We start from the raw sequence: 23,851 nt of genomic DNA, 5'->3' as shown, positions 1-23,851 counted from the left end.
CATTACAGCAGTTGATCTATGTTCTGTTACTATTATTATGTCTCATCTTACATAGTGTGAGTTCAGGATGGCTGAACTAAGACTTTTCTTAGTTGGCTGAGTGTTAATACCACATAACAACCTATCCACATTGCTGTGATTGTAGGCTACATATCCTCATGCTCCATAAGGTTAAGCCAAGATCCTCAATTCCTGTGACATACAGTATTCAACATTCACAGCGTAGTTGTCACTGAAGCATGCAACGAGCTTACATTTGCATATGGCTGGCAATGTAAACTACACCTCAGCTCTGGAACCTTACCCAGTCAATGGGGAATGAGCTCCCTGAGGTGCTCACAATTTGGTACGATCCAGGAGGTGAGTGTGGCTTGCCAACTGGTACAGGCCTTGTGAGCAATAATCACATAGTTTAGAAGTGATTGATAGTAGAAGGTGGACTCTTAACTTGTAAATAATAATAATGCCTTTGTCTGTGCTTTGGTTTTCTAGCATCAAAATCCTACCCAAGATCATTCCCAACCCTCCTAAACTGGTGTTCCATCACCCACCCAACCTCCACAACTTCCTAGTCCATCCCTATGCCACCCCAAACCGAGCCTGTGGGCGGAGGGAAGACCCAGATGCAAGACCTGCCCAATCCACCCACCCAGCACTTCCTATTGCAGTTCTGTCGCAGGCTTATCCTGCTCCATCAGAGGCTGGGCCACCTGTGAAACCAGCCACGTCATATATCAGTTATACTGCAATCACTGTACAGTTTTCTATACTGCTATGACTACCAACCGGCTGTCCAGCAGAATGAATTGCCACTGCCAAACTGTGGCCAAGAGCAAAGTAGACCACCCTGTGGCTTAACATGCTTTATTTCTGTGGATACTTCACAACCTGGGACATCTGAAGCCTCCCCTCCTCCACCAATTTTCTGAACTAAGCATATGGAAGCTATCTTTAAAACACGTTCTCCACTTCTGAAATCACCCCAGCTTCAACTTATGGTAACCTACTGCCTCACACCCTCCATCCAACAGTTTCCACTTCCTCTGTCCTACCACATCCTCCCATTTCATGTCCCCTTGCCACTCTCTACCAACGCATCCAATGGTTTTTCCACCTGCTCCATTCCTCTCCTTTTCCACCCCCTTTCCCCTCCCCACAGCCTCACGTTGCTGTGCCTGGCAGCCTCCTTCTCCTGCCACCAACTACTCCCTGTGCTCTCCACCAGGTAGCATTGATTTCCCTCCCCCCACCCACCCCTCTCCCTTCCCCATCCCACTCCACACTGCTGCTCCTGTTCGATGTGACACAATTGCAATGTGGCTGGAGCAGCTGGAGATAGTAATCATGAGCATGAGGTGTGCTTACTTGTGTGAATGTGAGTGAATTTGTGTGTGTGTGTTGTGTGTGTATTTTCCTTTCTGAAGAAGATTTTGGATGAAGGCTCAAATGTGGAACAGTCCTTTTATCATGCCTGTCTGGAGCTTAACATGTCATCTTTATTGTGAGTAGCAACCTCATCTTTTCTTAAAAGTGTTAATAATAATACTGAGCTTACAGAAAAGGGGAGGGGGGAGATTTCAGGAACACTATTGTGGCGGACGTGGGGGAAATCAACAGTATCTCTGGGTGGACAAGGTTGGGACTGTCATCTAGATGAATGTACTTTGAGGGAAAGTGCGTCACATGAAACATTTTCATGAAACAGGTCAATAAAATTTATATTCCCAAAATCAAAAACTACAGTATTATATCTCTAAAAATTAGTAGAAATGTAATTATGTGAAAGGAGTGAAATGTAATAAATGCAAGAAGGAAAGTGTGTCTGCTTCTGCTAACTCTTTTTATCTAAATTTATAGTTTAATGACATTGCTTTTGTATTTTAGTGTATTTCATACTCAGTACTGAAATTTTCTGGCATTGACTACAATGTTTTATTGTTATTTCTTAAGTGATGAAGTTGTTTTTTATTTTTAAGTGTTTAATATTTTCTAAAGCATTAGGCCTGGGGATATAGGAAGATTGGAGCTGGATTACATCATGGTCAGAAACAGACTCTGAGATCAGATATGGGATTGTAAGGCACAGACATGAATCACATTTAGTGGTGATGAAAGGTAGACTGGAGTTTAAGAGAATTGTAGGGTTGAATCAGTACGGAAGTGGGATACTAGTGTACTGAGGAATGATGAGACATGTTTGGAGTTCATTAAAGACATTAATTCTGTGATACTGTAGGCAGTTCAGCAGAAGAGTGGATATCTCATTTTTTTAATAAAATAAAATAGAAAAAGGGGGAGGCAACTACATGTGTTGGAAAGACAAACAAAGGTAGTAGGAACATAACAGATAAAATATTTCAGTTTATCAATGGGTGAAAGTAAGTACAAAAATGTCAAAGGAAAGCCGGGAATACAGCAATATAAATCTCTGGAATACAATAAATAGGAAGTTCAGGGAAGCAAGGGCAAAATGGCTGCAGTAAACATGTGGGAAAAAAGAAAAAGGGATCATCTGAAGGACTGAAACGCCATACAGAAAGTGTGAAGATATTAAAAGCAAGGGCTGCAACATTAAGTGTGCAATTGTAATACCACAGTTCAAATGCAGAGAAGAGAGTAGATATGTGGAAAGAATACAGTGAAGGCCTCTTTTGGGGGCCAGGTCTGAGGCTTGATATAAGAAGTAATTAGAAATTCGAGTCAATATGGAAAAGACAGGGTATCCAGTATTAAAGTTACAATTTAAAACAGCTCTGGAAGGCTTGAGATTACAGAAAAAAGCAAGAGGTATAAACAACATTCCATTGGAATTTCTAAAATCATTGAGGAAAATGGCAACCAAATGACTATTAAGTTGGTGCATAGAATCTATGGACTGGTGACGTACCATCAGACTTTTGGAAAAATAACATCCATTCAATTTCGAAGACAGGAAGAGCACTTGAGATCAAGAACAACTGCACAATGAGCTTAAGAGCTTATGCTTCTGAATTGATGACAAGAGTAACATACAAAAGAATGTAAAAAAATTGAGGGCAAGTAAAAGCACCAGAGACTTGGCCACTTGATAATGGAAGAAAGACTGAAAAAAATTAAGACATATTTATAGGATTTGTTGACCTGGAAAAAGTGTTCAACATTGTAAAATGGTGCAAGATGTTTGAAATTCTGAGAAAAATAGCAGTAAGATGCAGGGAAAGACAAGTAATATACAATATGTACAAGAAGCAAGAGGGACAATAAGACTGGAAACCAAGAATGAAGTGCTCAGATTAAAAAGCGTGCAAGACAGGAATGCTGTCTTTTGCCCCGGCTGTTCAATCTATATGTTGTAGAAGCAATGATGGAAGTAAACGAAAGGTTCAAGAGCATGATTAAAATTCAGGGTGACAAGATATTAATGATAAGATTTGCTGGTGACATTGCTATCCTCAGTGAAGGTGAAGAATTACAAGCTCTGTTGACTGGAATAATCAGTCAAATGAGTACAGAATATGGATTGAGAAGTAGAATAAATGAGAATAATGAGAAATTCAACATCAAAAGTGGTATCACAAAGTAGGTGAACTTAAGGAACTCTGCTACCTTGGAAGCAAAATAGCTAATGACAGACGAACCAAGGAGGACATAAAAAGCAGACTAGCACAGGTGAAGGGTGCATTCCTGGCCACAAACGTCCACTAGTATGAAACAAAGGCCTTAAATTGAGGAAGAAATTTCTGACAATGTACTTTTGAAGTGCAACACTGTGTGTTGTGAATCATGATTTGTGGGAAAACTGCAACAGAAGAGAATCAAAATGTTTGAGATGTGGTGCTACAGAAGAATGTTGAAAATTATATGGACTGATAAGATATGGGATGAAGAGATTTACCTCAGAACATATGGAATGAAACATATGGAAAACACTGACAGGATGATAGGAAACATATTAAGACATCAAGCAATAACTTCCTTGGTACTACAGGGGGCTGTAGTGTAAAAACTATAGAGGAAGACAGATACTGGAATATATTCAACAAATAATTGAGGACATATGGCACAAGTGCTACTCTGAGGTGATTAAAACGATGGCAAAGAAGAGAGGAAAAGAGGGAGTGGGAGAGTGGGGAGGAGTGGGGGGGGGGGGGGGGGAGAGGGGGGGGGGGGAAGAGAGAGAGAGAGAGAGAGAGAGAGAGAGAGAGAGAGAATGTTTTAGGGAATTGTTTTGCAATTTGATTTCTCAGAAATTACTCCATGGGAAGAATTAATTTAATTTATGTGTTAATATGTAAGGCATTGTCAAGTTGATGAATGTAGCTAAAATAATAAAATGAAAATAATTGCTCGTTATGCATTTTGTATCCCTAATTGCTTCTATGTAGCCATAGTTCATATCATGATACATGAGATTCTATGAAATCACATTATTAGCCTTTGCAGTTGGCATTTATGTATCTAATTCAGAACTTGTGCTGTACAGCAGAAGTTAAAGTGTAAATATTGGATGAAACAAAGGTAACAATTCACCATATAACTGAGACTTTGAGCCATCAACAGGGATGTAAATGAGACTGAGAACATTGCTAACTTTTGGATGAATCCCTCTTCAGAGATAATACATCCACAAACATACACACGCTTGGCAACATTCCATGTGTATATGTATTCTGTTAGCTCTGAAGAAAGATTCATATAAAAGCTTAACAACATTCTCAGTTTTGTTCATGTGCTTATCAATTAATCAACTTCTAAATTATATTGTGAGTGAAATTTCCTGCCAGATTAAAACTGTGTGCTGGGCCAAGACTCGAACTTGGGGCCTTTGCTTTTCGTGGGCAAGTGCTCTACCAACTCAACTACCCAAACAAGACTCATGACCCATCCTCACCACTTTACTACTGCCACTAGATTACCTCCTACCCTCCAAACTTCACAAAAGCTCTCCTACAAAAGTTGCAGGACAGTCACTCCTGGAAGAAAGGCTATTGTGGAAACATGGCTTAGTCACAACTTAGAGGATGTTTCCAGGACAAAATTTTCACTCTGCAGTGGAATGTGCAATGATATGAAACTCTGTGGCAGGTTAAAACTGTGTGCAGGAACAAGACTTGTACACAGGACCTTTGCCTGTCACAGGTAAGTGGTCTACCAACTGAGCGACCCAAGCATAGGACCCCTTCTCCCAGCTTTACTTCCGCCAGTATCTCGGCTCTTACCTTCCAAACTTTAATTTCTAGTAAGTTTCATATCAGCACACATTCCACTGCAGAGTGAAAATTTTATTCTGGAAACATTCCCCACGTTGTGACTAAGCCAGGTTTCCACAATATCTACATCTACAGCCACACTCCACAAGCCACCTTACGGTGTGTGACGGAGGGTACTTTGAGTACCTCTATCGGTTCTCCCTTCTATTCCATTCTCATATTGTTCGTGGAAAGAAGGATTGTCGGTATGCCTCTGTGTGGGCTCTAATCTCACTGATTTTATCCTCATGGTCTCTTCGCGAGATATACGTAGGAGGGAGCAACATACTGCTTGACTCCTCGGTGAAGGTATGTTCTCAAAACTTCAACAAAAGCCCGTACCGAGCTATTGAGCGTCTCTCCTGCAGAGTCTTCCACTGGCGTTTATCTATCATCTCCGTAATGCTTTCGCGATTAGTAAATGATCCTGTAACGAAGCACGCTGCTCTCCGTTGGATCTTCTCTATCTCTTCTATCAACCCTATCTGGTACGGATCCCACACTGCTGAGCAGTATTCAAGCAGTGGGCGAACAAGCGTACTGTAACCTACTTCCTTTGTTTTCGGATTGCATTTCCTTAGGATTCTTCCAATGAATCTCAGTCTGGCATCTACTTTACCGACGATCAACTTTATATGATCATTCCATTTTAAATCACTCCTAATACATACTCCTAGATAATTTATGGAATTAACTGCTTCCAGTTTCTGACCTGCTACATTATAGCTAAATGATAAGGAATCTTTCTTTCTATGTATTCACAGCACATTACACTTGTCTACATTCAGATTCAATTGCCATTCCCTGCACCATGCGTCAATTCGCTGCAGATCCTCCTGCATTTCAGTACAATTTTCTATTGTTACAACCTCTCGATATACCACAGCATCATCCGCAAAAAGCCTCAGTGAACTTCCAATGTCAGCCACAAGGTCATTTATGTATATTGTGAATAGCAACGGCCCTACGGCACTCCCCTGCGGCACACCTGAAATCACTCTTACTTCAGAAGACTTCTCTCCATTGAGAATGACATGATGCATTCTGTTATCGAGGAACTCTTCAATCCAATCACACAATTGGTCTGATAGTTCATATGCCCTTACTTTGTTCATTAAACAACTGTGGGGAACTGTATCGAACGCCTTGCGGAAGTCAAGAAACACGGCATCTACCTGGGAACCAGTGTCTATGGCCCTCTGAGTCTCGTGGACGAATAGCGCGAGCTGGGTTTCACACGATCGTCTTTTTCGAAACCCATACTGATTCCTACAGAGTAGATTTCTAGTCTCCAGAAAAGTCATTATACTCAAACATAATACGTGTTCCAAAATTCTACAACTGATAGACGTTAGAGATATAGGTCTATAGTTCTGCACATCTGTTCGACGTCCCTTCTTAAAAACGGGGATGATCTATGCCCTTTTCCAATCCTTTGGAACGCTATGCTATTCTAGAGACCTACAGTACACCGCTGCAAGAAGGGGGGCAAGTTCCTTCGCGTACTCTGTGTAAAATCGAACTGGTATCCCATCAGGTCCAGCGGCCTTTTCTTCCAGGAGCTCTAGTCCTGAAGTTTTGCAGGAGAACTTAAAAATGAAAGGCAGCAGGTGAGATACTGGCAGAAGTAAATCTTTGAGGGCAGTTTGACTCGTGCTTGGGTGGCTCTGTTGGTACAGCAGTTGCCCATGAAAGGCAAAGATCCCAAGTTCAAGTCTTGGTCTGGAACGCATTTTCAATCTGTCAAGAAGTTTCGTATCACTACACACTTCAGTGCGCAGCAAAAATTTGATTTTAAATACTGTAAGTTGTTAGCTTTGTTGTTTCCATTATTTATATTCCATTTTTTTTCCAATTTTTGGAGACATAGCCCTTTCTTGACAGAAACTAAGGAAACTGCAGAAGAACTTGTAAGGCTTGACATGAACAAATTATGCCAGTAATTATACCATATGTTGATTTGGCACAACAGTAACATCCAGGGAATCACATGGTTACAGTAATTTGCCCAGAATTGTTTGAGTCTCCATATGAAGGTGATATATTTACGTTTCCTAAATCCAGTCTAGCTATCTTCAACCGACAGCTGGTTCAAGAACTTTTTTCCACAGAAGCAGCAACCCATTTGAAGCCCCCCTCCCTCATACACTAATTGCCTTTCCTTGGGATTTTACTCATGTAAAATATAATAATCTCTCTCCGTAGCTGATTGGTGACATTAAAGCTTCTCACGCAGTGGACTTGTGTTCAATTATTGATGACAGCACCAATTTAAACTACAATGGCTGTCATTGGAATGATGTCAGATGAAAATTTTTCCATTGAGCTTTGAATCACACTGGATTTACTATTTATTTATCTATAAATATTACAATTAAATTTTGTTGTTATTTACACTGGGTGGATCAAAATTTTAATAGTGAAAACTGGCACATCTACAAGTATACAGTAACAAAACAAAAGTTCTAGGAAACACGAGTCCGCAAATGAGCTGTTTCAAGATAATTGTGAATATGTGGTTACAAACACCACTAACTTCAGTATGAAATATTGTCCTAATTCGTACAAATGTAGTTGAAATGTAAACTTTCTGATTAAGTCCCCATGTAATAGTGCTCAAATTTCATTCACGGCCTGCCTAGCCTTGAACAACATTGAAGCAGTGTGGTATGCTCATGATGTGGCACAGGTCTATTTTGCTGCTGATGTAAGACATACATCACACCATTATGGTCTAAGATGTGTAGGTTTAACAGTGAGCACAGCCTATATTTTAGCCTCTAAGGTTTCCTGACCTCAGTCTTTTGGATTTTTCTGTCTGTGTTTATATCAAAACTATAGTGTGCGGCACTCATTTATAAGGTTGAAGAACTGGAGTGGTGAGTTGTACAGTCTTATCAAGATTTTATGAGATGATCTGGGTGGGTCTGAAAAAATTCATGAGGCCGACATATTGACCTTGCTAGAGCAGGTGTTGGATGAAATTTAAAATTCACGTTTAAAATACATTTCTATTAACTACGATAATATTTGATACTGAAGTCAGTTGCGATTTGCAACCATACATTAAAAATTAATATGCAAACAAAACATTTGTGTACCCATGTTTATTGACAGTTTGGCTTGTGTTATAGCTTGTATGCTTTCTGTTGTGGCTGTGCCCTTCTGCCATGCGTTGTGGTCCCTGGTTGGATGAGGAGATGGTGGTATGATATGGTGGGTGGCCAGTTTCCTCTCACTACAACACAAAATGCACACGTGGTTAAAATACGCTTCATTTCAGGAACCAACTGAGTACTTAACTTCAATGATGTCCAACATGTACTAATTTCTGAAACTTGTCCGTGTCCATATCACAACTATATACAATGACTAACGTTCCCGCATAGCTACCTAATGTGCGAGGCGATGACTATCGCTGTGGAAGGCTAGAGCACCGTGTGACGTATTGAGGTGCAATGAAAACTGAGTCCCGATACAACGTACAGGTTGGTTGGTGGCGATGGTAGCCTATGTGCACGCTGCCCAGGGGGCTTTATCGGCACATAGCCTGGGTGTGTGTCTTGGTCTTCTCTTGTCATAGGCACACTTAGTTCAGCACCTGCTATACAATGTCTCTTAGTGGTGACTGGTGCACTAGCAAAGGCGTACGCCAGCACATTTTCACCTGTGTCAGTTTTCACTGCTAATTACTGTAAGCTCCATGTACGAATTGTGCAATTTGGTGCCTCTGGTGCCCCTTAAACTAGCCCTGCTTCTAACCTTTCATTCTTTACTGAAAATTTTATCAGTTTTCTGTCTACCACTAGATGCTTTTTAACCATAATACATATATTATGTGTTATCCCTGTCTTGTACGAAATATGCAGCACAGAATGAATAAATTTCATGTGAGTGTGAATTGTGTTACAGACATTATTCCTCCATACTGGTAGTAAATTTAAGTCACAATTTTCAGGTATATATGTATGAAAACTTAAACTTTATAAAAAAAAAAAAAAAAAAAAAAAAAAAAAAAAAAAAAACAGGTAAAGTAGAGGTCATAATAGACTACATGTGAAATTAACTATTTAATATAATAAGTATCGAATTCCACAGCCATCTATAGATACTTACACACATAAAATAAATATTACATGCATTACAGTACTTACCTGTTTCATCAATAATAAATTCAAAACCATTTCTATTGAAAATGTCCAAATTTTCAATGAGTAAACATTCCTTAATATAAGTGAGATCTAACTTCTGTGGCCTGCAAAGAAATGACACAATATTCAAGTAAAAAAATATGAGTCACTATAGATATTATTAAAACCATAAACTCATTTAAATTAGTTATTATTACCTTAACATGTACCACACTCAAAACAGGAAAATGACGATATCAGTACACTATTTTCATTAAGTCCTCACAAAAAATCACGGAAACCAATATATGACATTACAAGACACTGGGAATTGCGCTTGAATGACAGTAAAAGTTGTTATTGGACAAACAAAAGGAGAAAATCATTCACAAATCATATACAGCATTTATTGGTTCGCATTTAAAATGTCAAAGAGTATAACTTTAAAGAGGCTACAGGATTCCAGGGCATTGTTATGTCATAAGAAAAAGAGGATGAGATATCCCTTAATCATATAAAACCAAGAGTCATGTGAAAGATAGTATTTTAATGAAGAGCTACCTTGGATTACATATAGAAAACACATGTGAATTATCAAGACAAAAATCTGTTATCAGATGTCGAAGTGTCTGGACTGTCTTCAGAGAAATCAAACATGTGGCTGCATTTACGCTTGTCTGTACCAACCCGTGGTGTGTGACCAGCTGGGCAACATAGCTGCGCCCAGACTATGTCAACCTCAGCCTTGGAGTCTTCATCGTAACTATGTCATTGTTGCCACTGGTGCCATCAAAATCCACGACCACTGCCTAATTGCTCAGAACTTATCACCCAACACTCTGCCACAGCCTCTACAAGACTGCTCACCATTGCCAGAGTTTGTCAGCTGCCCACCAACACACTCCAGCCAACAGTTCAGAGTTACGTTCTGGGCAGCACCACAACCTAATGCAATGGCAGAAGATGCCCCATGCCGCACAGCATCAGAGTCATGTGCGGTGCTATGGACGCAACTGACAACTTAGTCCAAGGATGCCTGTGATGCCAGGTCAGCACACCACCACACGAGCAGTGCGTATTGTCCGCATGCATGTCTTCTTTGCCTGCTACTACAAGGGCGGAATATTATGAGATAATGCCAAATGTGCCAAAGAAGAGGGAGCACTCAGGAGATAGCATAATTAGAAAAGGAACTGCTTTGTACTAACCACTGGTTTGCTGCAACTTCCCCACCTGTCACATTTGTTTCTCAAACTATCTACAAATCCCACAATACTCCAGGAAGATTCAAGCATGTCCTGACAAGCAAGAACTGTATGTTTCATTCCTATTTCTCCACAGCTACATTGGACCAACTATGTTTTCGTCCCCAGTGAGGAACATCTTACTTTTGCACCATTACATTTTGGTGATGGAAGCAGGAGGAAGAAGACACACATCATTCCAGTGGTAGAAGACTGCAAGTGGTGGTTCAACTGGGACAGCAACATATGTGAGAAGCAGCAAAGACTCTTCAGTTGTGGGATCCGTACGTTCCGGTACCTTTGTTCAGTGTCTAGTGTGGCACTGTTTTGATTTAGCCCTTCAGATTGACAGCATTTTCCGTACTTTACTGCTGGCAAGTGTGGCTTTTCTCTCTGGTTTGGAAATATTTATCTGGCCATGCGCTGTGGGCATTGAGCAGAGCAATGAGGACAGACGTGGTTGCTCAGCAGGAGAGCAAGGAGTTGAGAGTGGGCTTGTTAATATGTGGCCATCCACATGCATGGAGTTATTGTAGATCTGCAAAACTGAGCAGTTTTGAGGCACTGCAGCCTGTGGCTTATGCATTTGCTGATAGTGTGACCATGTTCCAGGTATGTCAGACATATGGAAGTATATTGTGGCCACAAGATACACGTTACTGATTGTGGCAAGCAACATTCAATTCTGAACAGCTACATTAATCTGATGAATGCTATAACTGCCATTATCAAACACCCACCTATACTGATAAACTGGTGGCCCACAGTGGCTGATGTTTGCTGTATAATTCCACAGACCTTCAATGAATTTGTATTGTCACTGGTCAGTTGGTTTGCTGTTTCTGATACTGAGGTGTTTGAGGTTAGTTCCTGTGCTGTTTCTGTGCCTTTTATGTGCCAGTGGACTGAGGTTTGAGTACCAAGGTGTATGTAATGCCAGTATTTAGATGGCAAACATCCAGGCTCCTGCAAAAGGGAAGCTTCATTCTTAATTGTTTTAAATTGTATTTCTGTCCTTACTGTTCTTAATTGGTTTTAATTGTATCCATAGTAAATTTCTGATTCATTTAGTTTCATTATAGTTCTGAAATTTCTTGCACTGCACAGTGCTATTTCTAACATTCCTGTTTTTAATTATTTTTGATATAATATTATGTGCCTGAAGCATGCTATTCAATTTGATAAATGTAACTTATTTTTTTGGACAAATCAAATTCTGCCAGTTCATTTCTCTCTGGCACTTTAGAATTTGTGCCACAGTCATCGACCAAAGCAGTTCCTCTGCCTGTTTCACCCTTTGTCTATCAGCAATGTTTTGAACACTACTATCGGGTGGTAGGGAGACACTCAAGGACCAATCATCCTTGAGAGCTTCAACTATTTCTGTCGAAGTCTTAAATTAATAAATCAGAAAGAAATCTACCTCGTTAGAATTAATATCCAACCCTCCACCCACAACATATAACCATATCTTGGTTCAAAATTTATAGTTCCTTGGCACTACTTACTTATGTTATCAATAAATTGACATACATTGTATTGATAACCCAAACTCAATCAGCTGAATCCACCCTTTTATCCTAAAGGGCCTAGTTCATGTAACATTATCCATGAAGTCTTGTATCTTTGTTGTTCAATATGTTGGATGCATACTTAGTTGTAGTATTTGGTAATGGCCTGAAGACAGAACACCGAACAGTAACAAGTATGCAAAGTAATTTAAAAGGACATTCAGCCCCATGCATACAGCCACGCAATGTGATTTGTTGGGTTTGCCATCAAGAAGGTCATCACGTAAGCCGCCTCTGGGAGTGTGGGAAACTGAGGGTGCTGAGAGGATTTACAAATTTTTTAAAGTAGAATAAGAACTGTAAATATTTAAAATTTAGGTAACAGGTTAGATGAGCTTTTAGGTTAGACTTAGAATATGTGAATTTGGAACCCAGCATGTTTAATAGTGAGGTAGATGTAACCAGTGGATAGTTCAGATTTTCTGTTTTTACATTATACATGACTTACTCAAATCAGCAATATGCTGAGTCACAATGCACCTGTAAGATGATTGTTAGACATCACAAACCGCTCCAGGTCTGCCACGACACAGTGCATATAATAACTGTAAATCTGCCAATAGTGTCAGTACAAAATTGTTATTACAGAAAAGATTTACAAAGTTTTTTCCAAAGGTATAATATGGGCAGGAAGGTAGCCCATGAAACAGTCTCTCAGGGTAGAAAGGTAAAAATGTATTATGGGCACTGGAGGGTAGCTGAAGAGAGACTGTGATCACAAATCAGGTCTCTGGTATTCGAGAGCTCTTGAAGCAGATCCACTGGACTACTTATATTCTCTCAGAACGGGAGATACCTATGTCTTAAGATATTGAGGTTTATTGTGAAGGAATGTGTAGAATACAATGATGAAGTGCTTTGGAGGATGAAAGTTATCAACTGTGCTCATCGTAGCATTCTTTCTGGTCAATTTGATTAAAAACACAAAAACTGACCACCTTATTCTGAAAACAGTTTTCATTACTGATTATATCATAATGATAAGGCAACAGGATCTTATGACTATAGATCGAGATAAACAAGTTATACAGGTCAAGGAGAGCCTTTAGTTTTCGTTGTCAGTACCAGAAAGCACGAGATATTGTTAGTGTAAATGTGGGATGTATCTGAACATGATTTATGAGGTTTGTTCCAGGTTTTTCATTAGTTGCTAGAAATATGTGATGTATGTCATAGGAAGATGTGAGAGATGTGAATTTTAGTGTGTAAATATTAAGTGGAAAGGCTAGCTGATAGGATGCCTCCCTGGACTTTCCCACAATGTGAAATGATGTAGCTGCTAGCAGGACTAAAAATGAGTTGAAGTGAAGAGTCTGTGAATGAGAACACAGAGGCTCAGTGGTGAATCACGACCTAGTGTTGGTGAAAAGGAGTGTAAATAATGTAAAGGACCAAGTGTCACCATGAGCAACATCAATAAAGCAAAGTACTTGTAAATACTTTGATTCTTATATCACAGTAAAATTTTCAATGGAAATCTGAGAGTGGATTTTTTTCTTGGAAGAGAGAATCTGTAATGGCCTAAACCACAGACAGTGCAAGTGCCGTATCTGGAGTGCCAGCTGCTGCAATCGACCTCCTGATGACAGAAGCACCCCTCACCAAGTGCCTGCTACTGTACTGCCACTTTCGAATGTCAAGAACCAGGGACATCAGGAAGCTTGTGCAGTTTGACACACAGCCACAAAACAACAGCGAAGCAGCATTTACTGACTCTGTTCTAGACCCTTTCAGGGTGGCACACAAAATCTGTCCCTCTGTGAAGTCAGCATTGAGTGGCTGCATTTAAACCCATCTGCCTCCAGCCCATAGCGTACAAGCAACTGGGCATTGTAGCTGCACTCATACTGTCAGCCTCAGCCTTGAAGTCTTTGCCATAACTCTTGTCACCATCACTACAGCCAGCATTGAGCCACGACCCAAAAACTACTGCCTGAGTGCCCAGGACTCAACACCCAATGCTCTGCTGCCGCCTTTATGAGGGTGCTCACCATCTCCAAAGGCTGCCTGCTGCCGCTCTCCAGCTAGTAGTTCCGAGTTAGACCTTGGGTAGCACTGCAACCTACTACAATGACAGAAGATGCTGCTGGCTGCCCCAAGCTGCACAAAAGGAGAACCATGTGCGGTGCTACGGACATCACTGACAACTCAGCCCTGGCATGGCTGTGATGCCAGATCAGCATGCCACCACCTGAGCAGCATGTATTGCCCATTATTCCTTTTCTGCTGCTACAATACTGGAATATTAGAGAGACTGCCAGACTGCGGCACTGAAGAGGGTGCACTCAGAAGCATATCTAAGTTCAATAAATAAATATATGATACATTTACAACTCGTTTGTCTGCAAATTTCCCATGTCACACCTGTCTCCCAAACTATCTACAAACCTACGATGCTCCAAAGGACTCCAGCACATCCTAACAAGCAAGAACTGTTTATTCAGAGTGACATTCTCACTCTACAATGAAGTGTGTGCTGATACGAAACTTCCTGGCAGTTCGCAGGAGAACTTCTGTGAAGTTGGGAAGGTAGGAGATGAGGTAGTAAATCTGTGAGGACAGGTCGTGAGTCATGCTTGGGTAGCTCAATTGGTAGAGCACTTGCCCACAAAAGGCAAATGCGCTGAGTTCAAGTCTCAGTCCAGCACACAGTTTTAATCTGCCAGGTAGTTCCATATCAGTGCACATTCCGTTGCAGAGTGAAAATTTCTTTCCGGAAACTTCCCCCAGCCTGTTGCTATGTCTCCAAAACATCCTTCCTTCCCAGAGTGCTTGTCTTGCAAGGTCCACAGGAGAACTTCTGTGAAGTTGGGAGGATACGAGACAAGGTACCCATGGAAGTAAAGCTGTAAGAATGGGTCATGAGTAATGCTTCGGTAGCTCAGTTGATAGAATGCCTGCCCCAAAAGGCAAAGGTCCTGAGTTCGAGTCTTGGTCCACCACATAGTTTTACTCTTCCAGGAAGTTTCAAGAATTGTAAATGTTTCACTCATGTTTCTCCAACCTACTACAAAAATCACATAACATAAACCAACCATTGTAACACAAAGCTAAGGGTCTGCAGAAGATACTATGCACTCAAGTACTCGATGAGTGTATGCATCCATGCAGCCTCAAGACCTTTTTCCTGCAATGCACTGAATGACAACATTCTGAGGAAGATTAGACTTTTTTTTTTATGCTTGCCATCGGATTCAAAAGAAGTTCTCACAGTGTGCATCAGTGGCCTTGATATCTTAGGCTGAACAATTGATCATGTCTTGAAAGTGTATCTAACCACTTGCATTGTATCATTTCTATAAAGACAGAAGATCCCATCATTGAGCAGACCAAGCAAATTATGGGCCTCTGAATGAATCATCATGATTGTACCTCACAGCAATGACATTTCTGAAGTAGAACACAGGTCACTCAAATCAGGAGATACCTATTTGTACGAGTGTACAAATGTTGAAAATTCTTCTTTTTTTTCTTTTATTTTTCCAGATAAAAATCACATATTTTTGTTATTGAAATGTGTGTTCTAGCTATAAATTACAGTTCTCATCAGATCAAATGTTTTACTCATAAAGAGCATCTTGTAACACTTGAGACGCATGTATTGTATGTTTTGTAGAGCTGTTGACAATTCCATTTACCCTTCCTCTCCTGACTGATAACCCAGTTTAGTCCCTTTATTCTCCAAACTCTCTCCCCCCCCCCCCCCCCCCCCTTTCTCTCATCTTCCACAGTGCAGATGGATGTAAGGTGCTTGTATGCTCCAAACTGGTCGATCTTTAAGGCTTGGGTCATATCACACTATCTGCTTTCACCTCCAGCACATGTGTGGCAGTTAGGATTGTCTACATGTTCTATGTGATCAGTGGGAAAGACTCCCTACCATTTTATAGATTTCTACTGAGTATATTCATCTTTGTGACCCTGGGGCCCTAGCCTGACCTTGGGTTTTCATGACACATGATACGTAGTATCGTGTCATGTCGAAAACCCAAGGTCAGGCCGGGGTCCCCAGGGTCACATGGCGGCTGTCAACGTGATGCTGAGATAATGGTCTGTTTAGGACCTTATCTGGGCAAGCACCCACGACAGTGAAAGGTTGGCAGGTGCAAAACTTTTCATTTTGGAGCCCCATGCAGTGACACGTGTTTGTTGGTTACGTATATAAATACAGAATCTACTGAACTTTAGTCAGCACAACGTCATGGTTAAATGAGTATTTAAACATGGGACAACATAGTGCAATACAGTACGTAGGAGGAACTTTGCATCCAGAACCAGTGGACAATATTGAAATGGCGGAACAGGGAAACGCTTTTAATGTGAATAGGAGTAATAGTATAAGGACAATGTTTCGAAAAGATGCTGCAGATGAAATTAGGTATGGAGAAAATCCAGCATACAATGATTTAGACGAAGAAGTTGTTGAATTTGAATTGGAGCCAATGCCAACAGATGAAGTTAATACTGGACTGCGCCAGCACCATCCATATCAGTACGGTGAGGAAGGTCATACAGCAATAGAAATAAATACAGCTGAAAATACGCCACTTTTATCTGGAGCGCCTGAAACAGCAGTTGATGGTGCTACCTTGAGCACATCTTTATCTGGAACTGGTGCGGCAACTGGTGCAACGTTATCTACAGCGCAGATAGCTGGAGCAGCTGGTGTTACTGCTTTAGCTGGTACTGGAATAGCATATGGTGCAAAAAAATTAGTCGATCGAATAAATAGCAAAGGATTGACGTTGCCAGGTAGTGATTATGTTTCCCGACATGTCCCCCTCACATTCCGAAGGAAGAAAATATTACTTCCCAACACCAAAGCAGTCACCTTTACCTTTATGTGTGTCTGTCAGCAGTATTACAAATTTATGCTCCTTCGGTGGGTGAACTTGTGCAGTCAGAATGGACTGCGAAACACAGCTGTGATTCAGCAAGACACTTCCCATTAAAATGGACCAAGGTACACAAAGTGAATCTTATCATTGTCATTGGAGCATAATTTGACATGAAGTGGATCCAGAAAACTGCCTACAATTCTGCTGTAAACAGGTTACTAGAGCACTGAGCAATGGACTGTGAATCTACACATAGACAAAGTGGGGCTGCATACAGTTTTAAAGAGGACCTAAAAGTGACAACAGCTGATCTAGTCTACATGCAGATCCTTCACCTATCAAGAGTGTTTTTCAGTGCCACAACAAACAATGTCACTGAAATATCAGACTTCGTGCAGTGGCTGCAATCACAGATTTGCAAAGTAAGAGTAGCTATGCCATAGGAACATGGCATGCAGCAGCCATTCATTTATTGTGACCAATAATCATGCAAGTGTGCCTTCTTCTGCCATGAAACCATTTGGAACCCATTATTATCCTCATTTGAAGGCCCATTTATGGCATCTCAAAATCATGAAAAGCTTCTGATGTCACCAAGATAGTAAAATCTCCTGCAATGACTTGCAACAACAGACTGAAACCTACCTTCCCCACAACTGAGATTCTCGTCCATGAGGAAAAGAAGAGCAACCTTGTGATACTATCTGTGCATGAACATGTGAGAACAGCAGCCACACCAATCCTGACAACAAACATCTCATAGCCTCTGAGAAGTAGCCTCATAGTGACACTGTTCATTTTAATTCCAGATATCACTGACACTTGGTGAGAATAAGGAGACACATACGGATGGATATTTGTATAATTATATGGAGAGCAAGTGGCCATGCCTCTCATCTATGAAATAACAACATATATTTTTTTAAACTATTATGTTTATGTAATTCATGACCAACATATCTCGGACACAGATAACAGGGACTGTTCAATAGGAACTACTGCATTTGCTAAAGTGTAAAAATATTATAGAGAAAGGCATGAGTGTAACTACTGCTCAAATCTATATGTGGTATACAGTACATACAATTTTAACAATTCTGCGTCTAATTACACGTCATCATGACAGTCTGGTGAATTTTGGAACTACAATGTGGTCTTCCTTAATGCATGCATTTCTTTCTCAAAAGAACTACTTCAGTACTGTAAATTGTTTTAATTTCATAAAAATGCACTGTAATGTGTTCAAAAAAATCCCTTGACTATAAACTGGAAAAATAGTAGGTTACCAATAAATTCAGGTCTTAAGCAAATAGGAAATTAAAATATGTTTGGCAGTATCTCATACATAATCATGGAAAGAACACAAAAACTGGTAGATTACTCTTAACTCAGTCAGTCCATACATAAATAAAACTTACACAACAAGTTTCTGGTTTTGAAGTGATACAGTTTTTTGCAACATTTCAAAATTGTAAATTTCATCTGATGCATGCTGATCAATGATGAAGAGATCGGAATCCAAATGTGTTATAATGAAACCTTTATTAAACTGCCCAACTATTTTCATCTGTAAGAAAGAAAAAACATCAAGGAAAAAAACAAAGAGATAGACACACAGTATATATGTACTTTCCAAATGTCAGTAGTAAAATACCTTAGCAAACATGTCTTTTGTAATCTCTCTCCTAAGCTCTTGTTCTGCAAGAGAGTTCTGCGCTGGATCAATTTCAGCTTTGAATTTAAAATTACATTCTGCATCTGCTGTAGACTTGGACAACCGTTTAAAAGCTTCCATTTCTTCAGTAATGGAATTTAAATCAACATTCCATCTAATAGGTTCTGATACATAAGTAACTTCAGAAGTGACAAATTCATGGTCACCTATTTCATCTTCTGTAATGATCACTTCTTCATCTATACAGTTTATCTCACTTGTAACATCTACAGGTCTGGGTTCTTCTGCAGTAACATTATTACTACTACCAACAAATATTTCAGTTTCCACATCAGGAGTCTTATTTGTAGTTCTCCTGGTCACACAAGTTCTTTGCTCTAAATAATCCTCACTGATTAGATTCACATTTTCTGAACATGTCTGGATTCTATCTGACACACTGTTTTTACTTTCAGCTGCAGAGGAAACAGATGTAGTACGACTGAATGTAGACACTATACTGTTTAGATTCTGTTCCTCAGATTCTTCTCCATATTCAAAAGGAGTTTTAATAGATTCAGGTGACTCATCAGAAAGGACAGACACAGTTCTGCTGAATGAGTACACATTCCTTTCAAAACTGTTGTCATCATTTCCCTTTTTGGTGTGTGCTTGTGCAGCTGTGTCTACTACTTCAGATACACCTGTTTTTTTCACACTCATATGTGTAAAGTAGTTGTTCAGACAATGCTCTGTAAAGAGATGCATCAAAACCAAGTGAAATAAGAACAAACCACACATTCATGGATCAAAAGAGAGAAAAAAAAAAAAAATCAAAAGTGACACTACTCACGTTTTGATCGGCCATATTTATCTTGGCGAATAATCTCAAGAGTCCTTTTAATGCCTCTCTTTGATGACCCAAGAGTTCCTGGAGATCCAATGGCTCCTCCTGGAGAACTATAGTTACTCGAAGGAGAACCAACACCACTCACTGGGGACCCAGAATCACTGCTTGGAGAACGGCGCCACTGTTGTATGATATCTAACCCTGATAGAGGTGATTCTGATGATGGTGATGATGTAGGAGATTGTGTAAAAGATGGTACGTTATTCACCTTGAGTGTTGAAGGAACCGACTCATATAGTTTCAGCAATGATCCCTAAATGTGTTAATAAAACCAGAATGTAATAAGTTTATAGTAAAATATTGAAAATATAAACCTGCATTAAAAGGACAGTGACAAAAATTAACTGACAAAAAAGTCATCAAATATATTGTCATCTACAAAACTACAGCACCATACAAGAATGATTAAAAGAGAATGAATTTCGATCCACACTTTAGTAAAACAGGTATGAGAAACAATAAAAATTACAGTGCAATAGAAAATGCCCCATATGAACCAGCACACACTGTAATAAGAATGTACTGACTCAAATAGGCTCTTAATATACCCCTGAAGAATAGCTACTATCTGACACCACAGTTTATTCAGACTAGCTATTGGAAGATTCAACCAAACGATTTCTCTGTATACCTGGCATAAGTAGAGCAAGATAGCTTTACTGGTTACAAAATTTATTTTCTGAAGCTGAGATATGAACTAATGTCAGGACTGTGGAAAACTGAGTATTTTGTGTGTTTGTGGTTTATAGGCACTCAACGGTGAGATCATCAGTGAGTATTCTGCAGAGGTTGCATTAAGCTGGCTACAGTGCAGTCATTGTTATATCCAGGAACTAAAAATGATCACATATCTGGAAAAAAATGTACACTCTGGCCTCATGAAATACACTCTTTGATAAAAGTATTTATGAAACAGTCATCAGACAGAAAAAGGTACATAACGCCTAGAGCATTAAGCTGTTGCTCAACATGTCAGGATTACAGGAGTTGTTACTGACTTTCCGATAACTGTTTGACCAAAACCTCTGCATACAGGGGAAAGCAGTGAGACACATACTTTCTTTTGTGCAGAATCACAAGAATTCATTCTGTAAGGACTTACATGAATTGCAGCTAAAATATTGTCACATACAGATAATTATAATGGGAATTTCAAAGACACCATTATTTCTTGTGAGGTGTAACAGTATGGACCTAAACAAGAGGCACTGATGCTGTAAAGAGAGCCACCTGTAACAATACTCTGGTACAGCATTTTTCTACGGCACCTGCTGGGTGTCAATGCCCACCTGCCAGTCAGCAACAACAAACAACAAATTCATTTTGGTGAGTGTAAATACCGGTCTTCTGGACAGGCAGTTCATCAAATTGATGGGTCATCAAGGCTGCATCTGTCACAGTGTTGGCTTTTGTCATGAGGCCACTCTGCTCCACCATCATCTTGATAGGACAACCTGTCTGGGTGTCCTACCACTGTCTAATGGGCTCACGGTTGAACTGAGGCCCTCTTAGCCACTGACCCTTTGCAGTGTCTGCTAGCACCAGCCATTTGGTGCTTGTGCACCATGTCACTTGTCAAATCAACACTGATATAGCACAGCTGCTGGCCAGGGACACTGACTACACAAGGATGTGCCACACCAGGGCTGCACTGTGCACAGTGGATGCCAGTGACCAACTACAACGCTTCACCACTGGGTCTGTGTGTCAAGGCCCACATTTCAGCACCACCAGATGTGGGACTGAGCTTTTCATATGAACTATTGGTGTAATAAAGCGATTTTGTCATCTTCAAGTGGATTCTGACTTGCCGCGAGTCACCATCTATCAGAGAACATTCACACGGCTCAGAGGTGATATTTTATGTTAGTCGTGTAAACTGCAATTTCATAACTCCTTTGTGAAATGATGATATCTGCAGCAGACACAATTCAAAGGCAAACAATGATGCACAATTTTACATGATAAAATTAAAGGATAACTCTATTACCAAGTTCATAATGATATAACTATTTGTTGTTCTGTTTTATAAATAATCAAACTAGCAATGTGCTATGACAAGTGCAGTTTCTATAGAATTATTACACCGGACCTTTTAAATAAATAATAACCAGGGCTATTGCCATCAAGTCATCTTGTGGCACTGGGTGAAACTGAATACCAATGAAACATGTACCATGCTCCCAGGAGTGCTAATATGTTTTCCTGTTGTCAGTTTAAAATTGGTAACTTGTACAACACATAAAGATGGCCCGTTGAGTTGCAGACAGGTACAACGAAAAAACTGTTACACCCGTAACTATTGGCCAAAGCCTTTTTCAGCAAAGAAGCCATACACACATTTACACAGGCAAGCACATCTCGCACACACTCAGCTGCCAGCACTAGCAGCTCCAATCAGAATGCAACTGTCACGTGAACAGCAATCTGGAGTGGGAATGACAAATAAGAAGGGGAGAAAAGGAGAGGAGAGAAAAAGGAGACGTCTGAAAAAGGAGAGGTGCTCCCATCCTTTTCCACACCTCTCGCTTTCCTCTTCTCTCCTTTTCCACTCTCCTCCTTTTTGTCTCCTCTTCTCCTTTTCACACCCAGTCTTCTCTTCCCCCCCCCCCCCCTCCCAAAACCCCTCCACCTCCTGATATTACATCTGGCAGTCTCTAATCCCTACACACCCTGCTAGACAGCACTTTTCCTCCCCACCATACCCTACCCCACCCCTGTACAATAACCTGACGCAAGTCTAAATGTTTTACAATATTTTCAGCATAAATAAATAATGCTTGCAATCTGCAAAAGTCTTTCTAGGCACAATACCACTGCCAAGAAGAAGAAGAAGAAGAAGAAGAAGAATCTAAACCGCCTACACGAAGAAGCAAGTACAATTGTCATGGTTGTTGTGTTGTTATGAAGTATGTTTGTACTCTGAGGAGAAGGGAACAGATTGTGCTGTTAAATACATACAGTTTTCTGAAGATACACCAATAACACATCTACGGTATGGCTTACAGCATGTGACAAATCTTTAATCCTGTTTATATGACACTAGGAAAGTTTGATGTTCCATGGGAAAACGGGTATTGTGCTTGATTCATTTAGAAATAACCTGTTTCGATAAAAGTTCAGCATCAGAAGATCTACATCTACATGGCTACTCTGCAATTCATACTTAAGTGCCTGGCAGAGTGTTCAGTGCAGTCTTTGTTTTGCCTTCCCCACAATTTTATCTATGTGGTCTTTCCAATTTAAGTTGCTCGTAATTGTAATTCCTAGGTATTTAACAGAATTGACAGCCCTTAGATTTGTGCGATTTATCGTATACCCAAAACTTATTGGATTTCTTTTAGTGCCCATGTGAGTGACCTCACACTCTTCTTTGTTTGGTGCCAATTGCCACTTTTCACACCATACAGAAATTCTCTCTAGATCATTTTGTAATTGGAATTGATCATCTGATGATTTTACTAGACTGTAAATTATAGCATCATCTGCAAACAATTGAAGGGAGCTGCTCAGATTATCACCTAGATCATTTATGTAAATCAGGAACAGCAGAGGGCCTATGACACTACCTAGTGGAACGCCAGATATCACTTCTGTTCTACTCGATGATTTACTGTCTATCACTACAAACTGTGACCTCTCCGAGAGGAAATCACTAATCCAGCCACACAACTTAGATGATACTCCATATGCATGCAATTTGATTAATAGTCGCTTGTGAGGAATGGTATCAAAAGTCTTCTAGAAATCTAGGAATATGCAATCGATCTGAAATCCCTTGTTGACAGGACTCATTACTTCATGGAAACAAAGAGTTAGCTTTGTTGCACAAGAACGATATTTTCTAGATCCGTATTGGTTACGTATCAATAAGTCATTTTGTTCAAGGTGATTCATAATGTTCAAATACAGTATACGCTCCAAAATCCTACTGCAAACTGAGGCCAGTGATATGGGTCTGTAATTCAATGGGTTACTCCTATTTCCTTTCTTGAATATTCGTGTGACCTGTGCTACTTTCCAGTCTTTATGAACAGACCTTTTGTCAAGTGAGTGGTTGTATATGATTGCTAAGAAAGCTTCTATTGTGTCTGCATACTCTGAAAGGAACCTGACTGGTATACCATCTGGACCGGAAGACTTGCCTTTCTTAAGTGATCTGAGTTGTTTTGCAACACCTAAGATATCTACTTTTATGTCACTCATGCTAACAACTGTTCTGGTTTCGAATTCTGGAATATTTAGTTCGTCTTGTTTCGTGAAGGAATTACAGAAA

General features: G+C 40.1%; 1 protein-coding gene across 3 annotated transcripts in view; it reads right to left on the bottom strand.

Moving 5' to 3' along the window:
* The window catches only part of LOC126473471 (mismatch repair endonuclease PMS2), a 143,344-nt gene that overhangs the window by 33,905 nt on the left and 85,588 nt on the right, over positions 1–23,851 (bottom strand). For all 3 annotated transcript variants that reach the window (XM_050100544.1, XM_050100545.1, XM_050100546.1), the window contains 4 exons: positions 19,519–19,828; positions 18,666–19,417; positions 18,430–18,578; positions 9,383–9,483 (listed from right to left, as the gene is read on the bottom strand). In XM_050100544.1, the coding sequence (XP_049956501.1) occupies positions 9,383–9,483; positions 18,430–18,578; positions 18,666–19,417; positions 19,519–19,828 (1,312 nt within the window). The remainder of the gene's footprint in view (positions 1–9,382; positions 9,484–18,429; positions 18,579–18,665; positions 19,418–19,518; positions 19,829–23,851) is intronic.

This window comes from Schistocerca serialis, chromosome 4 (assembly GCF_023864345.2).
Source record: "Schistocerca serialis cubense isolate TAMUIC-IGC-003099 chromosome 4, iqSchSeri2.2, whole genome shotgun sequence".
NCBI lineage: Eukaryota > Metazoa > Arthropoda > Insecta > Orthoptera > Acrididae > Schistocerca > Schistocerca serialis.
The sequence above is the reverse complement of the archived record's forward strand: the minus strand, read 5'-3'. Positions and strand labels throughout refer to the sequence as shown.